This window comes from Tupaia chinensis, unplaced genomic scaffold (assembly GCF_000334495.1).
Source record: "Tupaia chinensis unplaced genomic scaffold, TupChi_1.0 Scaffold000659_1, whole genome shotgun sequence".
Lineage (NCBI taxonomy): Eukaryota > Metazoa > Chordata > Mammalia > Scandentia > Tupaiidae > Tupaia > Tupaia belangeri.
Genome location: NW_006160181.1, coordinates 117,071 through 131,465, shown reverse-complemented (window position 1 = coordinate 131,465; position 14,395 = coordinate 117,071). Strand labels below are relative to the sequence as shown.

General features: G+C 44.3%; 1 protein-coding gene and 1 non-coding gene across 3 annotated transcripts in view; both read left to right on the top strand.

Moving 5' to 3' along the window:
- UBAP2L (ubiquitin associated protein 2 like) overlaps positions 1 to 14,395 on the top strand; it is a gene marked incomplete in the record, with an annotated part of 23,786 nt that overhangs the window by 787 nt on the left and 8,604 nt on the right. For both annotated transcript variants that reach the window (XM_014592109.2, XM_014592113.1), the window contains 9 exon segments: positions 1 to 111; positions 3,715 to 3,904; positions 4,790 to 4,844; positions 5,510 to 5,684; positions 6,314 to 6,386; positions 7,673 to 7,868; positions 7,956 to 8,044; positions 11,491 to 11,544; positions 12,453 to 12,534. In XM_014592109.2, coding sequence (XP_014447595.1) covers positions 1 to 111; positions 3,715 to 3,904; positions 4,790 to 4,844; positions 5,510 to 5,684; positions 6,314 to 6,386; positions 7,673 to 7,868; positions 7,956 to 8,044; positions 11,491 to 11,544; positions 12,453 to 12,534 — 1,025 coding nt within the window.
- On the top strand, positions 12,245 to 12,374 carry LOC114009898 (small nucleolar RNA SNORA58). Its single transcript, XR_003551287.1, has one exon. It is a non-coding gene; the product is annotated as a small nucleolar RNA SNORA58 (small nucleolar RNA).

Below are 14,395 nucleotides of genomic sequence, written 5' to 3'. Positions count from 1 at the left end.
TGGGGCATTGCAGTTTGGGTCAGAACCTGTTCTTTCTGATTACGAGTCCACCCCCACCACGAGCGCCTCTTCAAGCCAGGCTCCAAGTAGCCTGTATACCAGCACGGCCAGGTATATTAGTTAAAATAACTATTACTAGTTGCCTACTGTTTTTCATCTTCTTTTTTAAAAAATATTGCTAGAGGGTATGTGTACTTGCAAGAGAGAGTTGGAAAAAGGGGAGAGAGAAAGCACCCACTTTATGGGAATGGTTATACCCATGGCCAGGTCTATTAGCCACGGTCACTATATATATATCTATATATATATATAGGAGAGAGAGAGAGAGACAGAGAGAGAAAGGAAAAGTGAGAAAGCAATCCACCAGGTCCAGACTTGAGTTACTGCTGTTTCTTCTTTCTCTCTCTTTTTCTTTTTTTAAGTTTTGATTGAGGGGGAACCAGCAGTTAGTGTAATGGCTATGTCGCTGGACTCCCACGTAGTCGACCGTGGTTCGCGTCCCGGACCCGGTGGCTTAAAACCCACGCCGGGCGCATGTGCGTGCGTGCCCAAGATCCCAAGAGGAGAATGGAGGAGAAGGGATTGCGGCGTGGCCATCCCCTCTGGGGGGTGATTTCTTGCTTTCTGTCTCTCTGTCTCTCTCTGTCTGTCTGGCGAGCGCACACACCCTATAGTGAAAAACCTCTCAAAAAAAAATAGTTTTGATTGAGGGTATGTGTGCTTGTAAGCGAGAGCTGGAAAAAGGGCAGAGAAAAAGCACCAATGCCACAGGAATTACATCTCAATCCTTTATCCCACTTCTCTCCTTCCCATCAGGATATTGGTTACATGTGCAAAAGGCCTTGCATGCCTACTAAGCTGTTGGATGGAGTACTCCAGCTGCATGGTTGTCCATATGGGATCTGGCACCCCTAATCACTGGTCCATGGGCTGGCCATCCCTACTCCTATTTTTCAGTGTCTTACTAATTTCTAGAACTCTGGAGAGGCCAAGCACCTTACTGGGCTAGGGAAAAAGTAGTCAATCACGTCATTTTGTGGCACACTTTGAAATATTGTTGCTAGGATTATCTGAAACTCTAAAACAGTTTGCCCCTTAGGTATCTGTAGATTGTACAAGCACAGTTCTGAAAGGTGTGAACACCTCTAATAAAGGATACCATGGCACTTGCCACAGATTGCAGTGCAATTGACCCTTCTTTCAGCCCTTTGGTGTGGGACTTGTGCCCATGAAGGGTATAACTTTGAATTCCTAGGAGGGCAGTAGCATTAATACCTTATGTAAAATAAAAATAAACCTTATAAGCCCAAACTTGCGGTTGGCCATCATAAGCAGTAGAAATCCTGGAGGAATTTCAGAGAACTGGGGTGGTTTTTCCTCAATCCCTAGAATTTACAAATAGGTGGGGACCAACAGGTGGTATATTGGATAGGGCACTGGATTCAAGTCGACTAGAGAAAGACAGAGAAGGTAAGTAAGTGAGAAAGCAAGCTGCCAGGTCCAGGGCTCTAACTGTAGTTAGTCATATGGGATTCCATTCGCCTTAACCACCACTACACCTGCTGGCACCCAAGAGAGATGTTTGTTAAAGGGTGTGTGCACTTACCGAAGAAACAGAGACACAAAAAGTGAGAAATCAGCTCCTGGGCTGGTGGGGGGTGGAGGGATGGCATATTGCAATCCCTTCTCCATTCTCTTCTTGGGATTTTGGGCATGCACGCCCTCGTACCCGGTGTGAGTTTAAGCTTCTGGGTCTGGGACTTGAACCATGGTCAGCTATATGGGAGTCCAGCGACGTAACCTTACACTATCTGCTGGGCTCATTTCCTCACATTCTCCCTCGCTCTTTCTCTTTGGTGAGTACACATGCCCTGTAGCAAATTTTTGAAAAAATAATAAATAGGGACCAGCAGGCAGTGTAATGGTTACATTTCTGGGCTTCTATATGACCAACTGCAGTTCGTGTTCTGGACCCAGAGGCTTGAAACATGGGCGCAATGTGCATGCATTCCCAATATCCGAAGAGGAGAATGGAGGAGAAAGGATTGGTGTGACCATCCTTCCTGGGAAGTGATTTCTCACTTTCTGAACAGTTCTCTCAGAATTCTAATAGTAATCTTAAGTGTATTATATTTCTTTTTTTTTTTTTTTTTTTATTTTTCTATATGGCATATGTACTCACTGGAGAGATAGAAAGTCAGAAATAGCTCCCCCCATGGGGATGACCATGCCATAATATTTTTTCCTTTCATCTTTCCTCTTGGGATTTTGGGCATGCACACATACATGCCCAGTGGTTCTGGACTTGAACCACAGAGTTGGCCATGTGGGATCCAGCTGCCTTAACCACCATGCGACTGGCTGGTCCTTAAATTGTGTGTGTTTGTTTGTTTAAGTCTAAAAAATTTTTCTGTATTGCCAGAGTGTGTCTTGGGGAGGGGGTGTGACCCATAATATAATCTGATTATGCCATAATCCTTTTTCTTTCCTCCATTTCTTCAGGAACATGGGAATGTATACACACTGTTTTTTTGCCTTTTTTTTTTTTTTAAGGTTTTTGTCATAGGACACAGGTGTTTCAGTGGCGAGGAGAGATATAGAGGGAAGGAAAGTGAAAAATCACCTCCTGGGGAAGGTGACCAAACTGCAGTTCCTTCTCCTCCATTCTCCTCTGGGGATTTTGGGCATGCACACAACGCGTTGCTGGCATGCTTAAAAGCTGCCAGGTCTGAGACTCAAACCGTGTTCAGCTACGTGGGAGTCCAGCATCTTAAATACCTTGTTGCCTCCTGCTGGCCCCATACTTGGTGCTTTTTTGAACCACAAGGACCATGTGGGATCTAGCTCCCTTAAGTACTGTGCTACAAGGCTGACCCAATTTTAAATCTAGTGAGGTCCTCAAGCCTGGGGATCAGGATTTTTTTTTTTAATGAGAGTGAGCAAAAGATGTTTTTTTCTACTTCTAGGGTTTGTGTTACGATGAGTAGAGGGGATCAAGAGTGGTATACCCTTTCTTATAGCACCAGAAATTAGGGTAACAAGGAGTTTTTCTTTTCCTTTAAGAGCCGAAGATACTTTTGGGTGCTGGCAGGTGGCGTGGTGGGTAAGACTGGACTCCCACATGGCCAACCATGGTTTGAGTCTAGGACCTGGCAGCTTGCTTTCTCATCTTCCTTTCTCTCTCTTGCTTTGTCCCTCTCTGGTCAAATTAAAATAAATTAATAAAGTTAAATAATTTTTTTAAGTTGATATTTTTTAAACTCTTTTTTTGAATGAGGTTTTTGCTATCTGGCACGTATGCTTGCCAGAGAGACAGACAGTGAGAAATCACCCCCCAGGGGGGTGGCCATGCCACAATCCCTTCTCCATTCTCCTCTTGGGATTTTGGGCACACATGCACGTGGATCCAGCGTGAGTTTTAAACTGCCAGGTCCAGGACTCAAAACTGTGGTCTTGACTATATGGGAATCCAGTGATGTAACCATTATGTCATCTGCCGGTCCCAAAACAACTCTTATCTTTAATTCCCAAACACTGTAGAATTGAAGAATTCCTACTATTGTCAGTAGAAAATTGTGGCAGTGTCTTTTATTTGTCGGAATTTGGTTTTGATTGAATCTACTTATTTCGGTAGCAAATCTTTATTGATTTCTTAGTATCAGTGGACCAACTCTTTCATTTTTCTCTGATTTTTCCTTCTCTTCTTCCCCACAGTGAATCTTCATCCACAATTTCATCTAACCAGAGTCAGGAATCTGGTTATCAGAGTGGCCCAATTCAGTCGACAACTTATACCTCCCAAAATAATGCTCAGGGCCCTCTATATGAGCAGAGATCCACACAGACGCGGCGGTACCCCAGCTCCATCTCTTCATCACCCCAAAAGGACCTGACTCAGGCAAAGGTAGTGGCTCCACAAGCCCTTGGGCATTAGTTAGAATACTGGGCAAAAGTCCTTTGAATATTAATGCTTCTATTTTTTGGCAAATGTTGCCAAGAACTCCTGAAAGTGATGACTAAGAAGCCTAAAAGAAAGCATCTTCTATGGTTGATCAAGTCAACGTTCTCTTCAGCAAGCCTGGAGACTCAGAGCCAGGAAGCCACTCTCTTTGCACTAGAGAGTCATTGTCTCTGGTAGAATCAGTCTCAAGTACCTGTCATCTCTTCTTGGAAGATCTGATTGCTAGACTTCTGGGTGCATATCAGTAGACCTCACCTTGCTGTGTCTTGGCTTGGTGAGGGGGACAGCATATGCCAGAGAAGATGGGGAGTGATTGTCAGATGCAGCCAGCAGAATATGTGCTTTGGCTAAACTGTCACACTCCTACATCCTTCCCCAAGCATTATTAGATTTGGACTTTGGGGTTTTCCTTTATCTATTTTGGGGTTATCTTCAACAGTCTGGTAGTATTGCCTCTTGTTGCCCTGGGTTTCATAAGATGTCATATTTATTATTTGTTGTTGTTTTATTAAGAATTTTTATTTATTTTAATTTTGCTAGAGAGGGACAGAGAGAAAGTGAGAAAGCAAATCTCCAGGTCGGGGACTAGGAACTGCAAGTGGCTCTGTGGGAGTCCGGCACCCTTAACCACCATGCCACCTGCCAGCTCCTATTTGTTGTTTTTAATTTTTGTTGTAATTTGTTTGTTTGGATAGCCCATATTGTATTACTCTTTTGATTAACTTGTGAGTTTCTTCTGAAGATTTACTGATCAAAAATAAGCTGAGTCAGTGCTAACTTGCCCCATTCACCTAAATTTGTTTCTTGCTCTTTTGTTTCTTGTACCAGAATGGCTTCAATTCTGTGCAGGCCACGCAGTTACAGACCACGCAATCTGTTGAAGGTAAGGGTCTCCAAGCTTTTTTCTCAACCCTATTAATAATTATGTGTTTCTTAGATTGTGGTGAAAAGAGCTCTAGTTCTAGTTCAATGATCTTTTGATCATTGTTGGTTATAGTCTTCACTTTGTTCTTCCTGCCATTTAATCTCAAACAATTCTAAATTTCAGGTTCTCTGGGGTTTTTTTGTTTGTTTGTTTGTTTTTTTAAGATTTTTGCCCTCGTGCACATGCACTCACTGGAGAGAGACAGTGAGAGGGGAAAGGGAAATATTGATGCCTATGGAGGATGGCCATACTACCATCCCTTCTCCTCCTGGGGTTTTGGACATGCATGCACACGCACCTGGTGTGATTTTCAAGCCACTGGGTCCAGAACTTGAACTGTGGTTGGCCATGTGGGAGTCCGGTGCCATAATCAGCATACCACCTGCTGGGTCCCAGCAGGTTTTGTGTCTCAAAATGGTAGTAATTCCATTGGTTTCCCCCCATTAGACAGATGAGACCCCTGCTGTGAAATGCCTGGAATTAGGCGGAAAAATAAGATTCCCCCTAATGGAAAGGATCCCTTACTAAATAATTCACACTTGTCTTTGGGGCAGCCCAGGACTCTTGGCTATAAATATTCCTGTTCCTCTAATGAGATGAAATTCTTTCTTCATTATTTCCAGGTGCTACAGGCTCTGCAGTGAAATCTGACTCACCCTCCACGTCAAACATCCCCCCTCTCAATGAAACGGTATCTGCAACTTCCTTACTGACGACAACCAATCAGCACTCATCCTCCTTGGGTGGCTTGAGCCACAATGAAGAGATTCCAAATACTACCACCACCCAACACAGCAGGTAATTTGGGGTGAAAATGGAGTTTAGGGTTGGTGACTAGCAGTAAGAGTTTGTTGCTCTGGCTTACTCACTCTACCTGGCAGAGGCCACTTTAGCTCTGCTTTTGTGGTAAGTGGCTGAGCTAAGAGCTGTGAGAAGTCAGAAGAGGCTTCTTTTATATTCCCTTTTAACATCCTCTCTTGCTTTATCTGCTCTCTACCGTTGCATGACCGTTGTACCTTTCCATATGATCTCAGAACTTCTGTTCCCACAATCTGCCTTATTTCCTTGCTTGTGTTCTTTTTTTTTTTTAATTTTTTTGAGAGGTTTTTGCTATAGGGTGTGTGTGCTCGCCAGACAGACAGAGAGAAACAGAGACAGAAAGCGAGAAATCACCCCCCAGGGGCGATGGTCACGCTGCAATCCCTTCTCCTCCATTCTCCTCTTGGGATCTTGTGCATGCACACACATGCGCCCGGCGTGAGTTTTAAGCCACCAGGTCCGGGACTCGAACTGCAGTCGACTACGTGGGAGTCCAGCGACATAGCCATTACGCTAACTGCTGGTCCCTCCTTGCTTGTGTTCTTGACTGAAACTCCTGGTAAAGTAATTCTAGCATTAGGCTAATGGCAACCTCTCTTTCCTTACAGCACATTATCTACGCAGCAGAATACCCTTTCGTCATCAACTTCTTCTGGGCGCACTTCAACATCCACTCTTTTAGTAAGTGTGAGGCTGAGAGGGGATGGCTACTCAGGATGGCCACTTTCCAACCCTAAGATTCTCACAAGAGGGAATTCTTAAATTTCTTCATGAGGTGGTAAAATGGTCATTGATCTGAGGTTGCAAGAAAAGTTGCAAAGGGAAGTGGCCAGCCAGGAGTGGCAGTAGAATCCAGAAATATTGTAGAGCTCTGAATCACTTCTAAAAGCCCTGGAAGTGACTTTGTGACTGCCCTCGCTAAAGATCAGTGGGGCTTTGTATGCTCTGAGATGTTCTGTAAGAACAGCTCTGATAGAGCAGTTCTCATTTGTGGTCTGGGATTATATTGAACACAAATCCTGAAAATAATCAGTGTGGGGCTGAACATTCTTGTGTTAAGTGGAGGCCAGATGATATCAACACAGAATTTACTTTACTCTTGATTTATATAACAACTATTTATGGAATTAAACTGAGATTGTAAAAGGAAGACCCACTTGGGGCAAAGGGTTCACATATGCCAGGATCCTGGGGAAAGGTATGAGAGTTAAGTCTTTTGTGGAGGAGGCTTTTTTTTTTTTTCTTTTTTTTTGGGGGGGGAGAGGTTTTTTGCTATAGGTTGCATATTCTCGCTCAAGAGACACAGAGAGACAGAAACCGAGAAATCACCCCCAAGAGGGGGTGGCCACGTCACAGTCCCTTCTCTTCTGTTCTCCTCTTGGTATTTTGGGCACACATGTACGCATGCCTGGTGTGAATTTTAAGCCGCCAGGTACTGGACTCAAACTGTGATTGACTATGTGGGAATCCAGCGATGTAACCGTTATACCATCTGCTGGTCCCAACTTTTTTTAGAGGTCATTAGTCTCTCAAGTGAATTATTTTTTATTTAAAGTTGGAACTCAGTACCTTTATTTATTTATTTATTTATGCCTATGAACTGTTCTCTTGGACTTTGTAGTAAAAGTGTGGGAGAGAAGACATTTTCCAGGTCTCAATTATCTGTATCCCCTTTACTGGCCAACCATTGTTTGTCTCTGGGGAGTTTGTTTCTCACCTGGTTTGCTGTTTTTGTGAAGAGACTGATATTGTGCCATGAATGACTGTCATCATCCTTGCCAGATACCTCTTGAGGAATGAATGTGTAGCTGGAGATTCTTTTCCTAGCTACTTTGGCAGAGGGCTTTCTGTACCCTAACTTGACCTTTAACTGGGAAGTTGACACAAAGCTAAAATCAGCAGAAGGGATTGTTCATCTTTCTTGACCTGTGGTGCTTATTGCTGTTTCCTTCTCCCCCTTTCTGAAGCACACAAGTGTGGAGAGTGAGGCGAACCTTCATTCTTCCTCCAGCACTTTCTCCACCACGTCCAGCACAGTTTCTGCACCTCCCCCAGTGGTCAGTGTCTCCTCCAGTCTCAATAGTGGCAGTAGCCTGGGCCTTAGCCTAGGCAGCAACTCCACCGTCACAGCCTCGACTCGAAGCTCGGTTGCTACGACTTCAGGTAGCCGTGCATAGGCGAGTGGCATTCTTCTGGGATGGAGGAGATAAGCAATTGTATGACAGTATGTAAATAAAATTTCTCTTTTAGGAAAAGCTCCTCCCAACCTCCCTCCTGGGGTCCCGCCGTTGTTGCCTAATCCGTATATTATGGCTCCAGGGCTGTTACATGCCTACCCGGTAAGTGGCACTAAAGGATCTTCTCTAGAAGATGAGGATGGGGCGCGGCTACTTTCTTTATAGCTCTGGCCTCAGATGAAAGATTGGAATTAAAATACAGAATAAGTAAGTGATAGATTGGCTCCATGGTGTGATATTTAAGCAACTGGATCCCACATGGCTAACCTCATGGTTCAAGTCCTGGATTCGGCAACTTGAGAAACACAATGGGCACAGGTGCATGCATGCCCCAAATCCTGAAAGGATGAGAGAGGTGGAAGAGAAGGGATTACAGCATGGCCATGCCTCATGGAGGGTGCTACCTCTTCTCCCTATCTCTTTGTATCTGGCAAGCACATGTGCCCTGTAGCAATAAAAAGGAGGAAATGAATAGTTGCCACATGTAAACACACAGGGTTGGTTTGTTTGTTTGTTTAGATTTTGCTATGGGGCACACTTGTCAGATAGAGAAGGAAAGTATGATACTGTGCAGGGGGGGGGTGGCCATGGCACAGTCCTTCCTCTGTTATTTTCATCTCGGGATTTTGAGCACACATGTACATGTGCCCTGCATAGTACATGGGGTTTTTAATCTTTGTAATTTTGGAGACAAAATACTGGGTGGTCAGAAAAGTCATGACGTATTTTTTTTCTTTTTCTTTTTTTTTTGAGAGGTTTTTGCTGTAGGGCACATGTGCTCGCCAGAAAGACAGAGACAGAAAGCAAGAAATCACCCCCCCCAGGTGGGAGGGATGGCCATGCAGCAGTCCTTTCTCCATTCTCCTCTCTGGATCTTGGGCACGCACGCACACACACCCAGCGTGAGTTTAAGCCACCGGGTCCGGGACTCGAACTGCAGTTGACTACGTAGAGTCCAGCAACACAGCCATTACGCCAACTGCTGGTCCCCTGTGACATATTTTTTCTTCGCAAAAGTCTGTTCTATGCAAAAGTCTGTTAGGACTTTTCTGACAACCCACTAGTTTTTATAGAAGAAGGACTATACTGAGGCCAAGTTCTCTATTGTGTATCTCATCTGTGTAGGCCTCAGAAGCAAAGACCAGACTGCTCACCTGGAACCCATTTTAGTTTCTTGGAGAATTATCTTATCTGGATTGATCTAGTTCTGGCAGTCTGCTGGCTCTATTCTGTTCAGAGTAGAGTTCTTTAACTCAGTCTGGAATTGTCTGAGAATAAGTGGCTAACATCCCCTGGTGTGTCTCCTGTCACCTTCCCTTTTTCAGTACCTGTTAAGATGAAGGGTGTTCATGTGGTGGCACAGTGGTGAAACAGCATTCTGTGAGGTTGACTCCTGTGGGAATGTTCCATGTTCGTATCTGGAGACTCTCCCTCAGTCCTCCTGGACATGCACCTCCCTGTCCAGGGTTGATTGAAAATGGGCTGGCTGATGCATGAAGACCCTGTTGAGGGTGCTGGCTTTCTATTTGTCTTTCTCATTTATGGAATAGACAAATAAAGTTTTTTCCTCCAGTTTTGCTATAGGGTATGTGTACTCACTTGTGAGAGAGAAGAGAGAGAGAGAAAAATCATCCCCAGGGCGGACAGACACAACATAATCCCTTCTCCTCCATTCTCTTCTTGGGATTTTGGGCTTGCATGCACATGTGCCCGGTGTGTTTTTTTCAACCCGGAGGGTCCGGATTCAAACCATGTAGTTGGCCTTGTGAGATCCATCCACCCTGTTAACCTTTATGCCACCTGTCATCCCCAAGAAATAAACTTTTAAAAATTGTTTTAAATTTCTTCCATGAGAGAATTTTAGTTCATTTTAGAGCAACCAGTAGTATGGTAGTTAAGGTAGCTGACTCGCAAGTAGCTAACTGTGTATTTTGAGTCCTGGACCCGGCAGCCTGAAAAACACATTGGTGTGTGTACATGTGTCCCAAAATCTTGAAGGATTTGAAGGACAAAGATTACTGCATGATCATTGGGGGAGGAGTTGCTTCCTCACACTTTTTTTTGGTGGGTGCACATGTCCTATGGCAGAAATTAAAAATTTTTCTTCCATGAGTGAGGCAATGAGACAGGCCCCCTACGGGGTTTCACGTCATGGGCTCCCTGTAGTCTCAGCTTGGCCAGGCCATAGGCATGCATACATGCTCCAGGAGGTCCTAGGGTATAAAGCCAGGACCTTTTCCATGTGGGTACAGCTGTTACCACTGTGCTACCAATTGGCCCTGCATTACACAGTTGTTTTTTTTTTTTTTTTAAAGGTTTTTGTGATAGGGCACATGTGCTTGCCAGAGAGAGTGAGAAAGAAGATGAAAAGTCACCCTCCTGTAGAGATGGCCATGCCTCTTCTCCTTTCTCCTCCCAGGATCTTGGACATGCACACACTTGCACTCTGTGTGAGTTTCAAGTTGGTCCAGGACTTGAACCACAGTCGATGTGGGAGTCCAATGACAACCATTACGTCGTTGTTGGTCCCACCTGGTGTGGTTTTCAAGCTGCCACATCTAGGACTGGACCTATGGGAGTCATGGTCCACCATGTGAAAGTATAGCACTTTAACCACTGTGTTAACTGAAAATGTTATTTTATCTGCAACGGTGGGGGTGCCTCCCCTTGACAGGGTCTTAACCATGCTTCTTCCACTCCAGCTTCCCACTCAGCCAGGATCACGGATGTGCAGCATTATGCCTTGTATGTTCAGGTCGGCCTCAGATTGGAACCTGGGCCTCACATGTGGCTCTAGCGTTGTGCAGCAGCACCCCACTGCTGGTGGCACTGCAGCAGAGCCCAGTGTTACACATCTTTAACAATAACACACTATCTTTGTACCCAGAGGGTAGAGGCAAAAATATATATATATGGATCCTTTCTGGAAAAGGTAAACTTTTTTCCTTTTCTTTTTTTAAGAGAGTTTTTATTTTTATTTTGTTTATTTATTTATTTATTTTTGCCATAGGGCATGTGCATTTGCTGGAGAGACAGAGCGACAGAAAGCAAGAAATCACTCCTAGGGGGATGACTTGCCATAATTCTTTTCTCTCCATTCTCCTCTTAGGATTTTGGGCATGCACACACACATACCCAGCATGAGTTTCAAGCCATTGGGTCCAGGATTCAAAACATAGTCAGCTGCATGGGAGTCCAGTGCCTTAACCACCATGCCACTTGCTGGCCCCTGGAAGAGATAAATTTTAAGCCATATTTTGAAAGCTATCAAGACAAGAGACTAGTAGAATACAGTAAGCCTGTTGTTCTGTTTACCTTACTGCTCTTCAAGCCAGACAAGTTGAATCAGTATATAGTTTAAGGGGCACTTTAAGACCTTTCATGTATAATATAGTCTCTGTACTACTTTTTCCTTGAAAGTGTGAAGGAAATAATCTTTTATTCTAAGAATGAGGTGGATGTTTCATTGATATATCTTGCCTATTGGCTGCTCGGTTTACTACCATCATGACCAGTCCTTTTAATGTTGTTATATGTCTGTTTTTCAGCCACAGGTATATGGTTATGACGACTTGCAGATGCTTCAGACAAGGTTTCCATTGGTGAGTATGTGGGATATAGCTTTGGAAAAGAATGCGATTTTTAAAATGAGTGTTGGGAAGATTATCTCAAATGTTCATTGGATAAGTTACAGACTTTCCCAGCCCATCCGTTCATACATGGATTTTGGTTTAAGATATATTGGAATGTAGAGACAGAATACAGTGGTTCTAACAGAAGGTACCTTTTTCTTAAAAAACAAAAGCCCATTGGGAACCGACAGTTAGCGTAATGGCTATGTTGCTGGACTCCCATGTAGTCGACCGCGGTTCGTGTCCCGGACCCGGTGGCTTGAAACTCACGCCGGGCGCGTGTGCGTGCGTGCCCAAGATCCCGAGAGGAGAATGGAGGAGAAGGGATTGCGGCGTGACCATCCCCCCTGGGGGGTGATTTCTCGCTTTCTGTCTCTATGTCTCTCTCTGTCTGTCTGGCGAGCGCACGCGCCCTACAGTGAAAATCTCTTCAAAAAAAAAAAAAAACCCATTTTGCCATCCTTGACGTGTATACATCTTAACCAATTCTATAGGCCAGTAGAGTGCCATGGAGTACTCCTGATGTTTTTTGTATGTTTCAAACACTTTAAATTACAGAGATTAAGATGTTTTCTCAGTATAATAAGTAGAATTGGCCTAGATTGATAGGGATGATACCTAAAGGGGGAGAATAGTGTTGTTTCCAGTTGGCTTCTGTGTGTTCTTCAGTAGGCATTCGACCTTGCTTGACTATACTCATGGACAGGCAGGGGGGACAGTGTATGCAAGAGTATTTGGAGTTCATGCCAGCTCTAGCCAGCTCAATCAGTGGCTGGATAAATTGCAACACTCCAACACTCTCCAGCATCTCACCTTGTAGAAAGAATTCTCAGGCTGGGGGATGAGTGGCACTGAGACTGCATTTTACTCTCTTCCAGGATTACTACAGCATCCCATTTCCCACACCCACCACTCCACTGACTGGGAGGGATGGTAGCCTGGCCAGCAACCCTTATTCTGGTAGGACTGGGATGGGGCTTGAATAAAGGGAGATTGTGTTGGGATTGGTGGCAGAAATCTGATTAGTAGCAAGAACAACCCTGGTTCTTAAGATCTTTGATAGACATAGACAATGGTTGTGATAATCAGATCTCGTAGATTATGTTCTATTGTCTTCCTGTGATTGTCAGGTGATACCCTTTTCTTTTTTTTCTTTTTCTTTTGGTTATTTTTAGTTCATAATTGTAAACTTTGCAATTCAGCTACATTTGGAGGGGAATAAAGAAAATATGGAACCCAGGGACTGGCAGGTGGCATGGTGGTTAAAGGCACAGGACTCCCACATGGCTGGCCATGGTTTGAGTCCCGGACTGGTAGCTTCCTTTCTCATTTTCTCTCTCTCTGTCCTTCTCTGGTCAGATTTAAATAGATAGATAGATAGATAGATAAACTTTAATAATTCTAAACAAAGAAAACTTTAAGAAAATATCGAACCCAAAGAACTACAGCAAGGACACAGATTGTAGGACATAGCAAGCCGATGGGCTAGAGGGGTGATCGATCTCCTGTGCTACAAAAGGAAAGGTCCAGTGGTTAAGAGAAAACATAAGTCAAATTCATAAAAGTTGTCCACAGTCAGCAATGTTGATTTTCTTGTTGGTTTTGCTGTTCTTGAACCCAAAGCATTCCATGGCTTCCACAATATTCATGCTCTCTTTCATCTTGCCAAAGATCACGTTTGCCATCCAACTAGTCTAAGCAGTGGTGATAAAAAAAAACTGGGGACCATTTGTATTGGGTTCAGCATTTGCCATTGACAAGTTGCCAGGACCTGTATATTTCAGGAGGAAGTTATCATCATTGAATTTCTCCCATAGATAGACTTACACCAGTACCATTGTGATATGTGAAGTCACCACCCTGGCACATAAACCCTGGAATAATTCTGTGAAAGCAGGGGCCCTTATAACCAAATCCTTACTCTCCAGTACTTAAAGCACAAAAATTTTCTGCTGTCTTGGGACCTTTGTCTGCAAACAGCTTGAAGGATGTGCAGCCCAAGGGCTCACCATTGATAGCGATGTCGAAGAACCCGGTGGGGTTGACTGTAGTTGAGGGCAAGAGACTCAGGCAGTGGTGTCTGCAGAGCCAATACCCTTTTTATTAATTCAAGAAATTTTGTGAGTTGATAATTTTTTCCATGAGAGAAGGGGAGAAACACCGAGAAACAGCAGCCCAAGACTGTCTCTTTTTCTTTTCTTTTTCTTAAATTTCCCAAAGGGTACTTGTGCTCACTGGAGAAAGAGAAGGGAGAAAAAGTGAGGAAGCACCCTCATGGTTCATGGTCACACCACAATCCTTTCATCTCCCGTTGGGGTTTTGGGCACATATGCACATGCATCTAGCGTGTTTCTCAAGCTGCTAGGTCTGGGACTTGAACCACACAGGCCACGTGGAATCTAGCTGCCTTTACCACCATACCACCGGCTAGCCCACAGACAGGGTCTGGATGCCATAGTAACCCTTGCCCCCAAATTCAGCCAGCCTTTGATTGTAGGCATGCATGTGCCTGGTGTACCTGAGGAGATGGTCTCTGGATAAAAACCCAGACTCTCCTATGTTGGCCAGCTTCACAGAGCTTTGTGTTTTACTGGTGCCACCCTCCAGTTTCCTTTCAGTGATGTCATGACTTTGTTTCCTCAGCAATTCTTAAGCTGTTTCTAGGAAGTACAGTGGTTGAACCGTGGACCCTGCTCACAGTGGCAGTTTCATTGCCTTGCTAGGCATCGGACTTTTTTTTGCCTGACTTATCATTGTTCTCATTGACTTATCATTTTCCCTGATCTATCATTGTCCTTCAATTCCAGCATGGGGTCTTCCC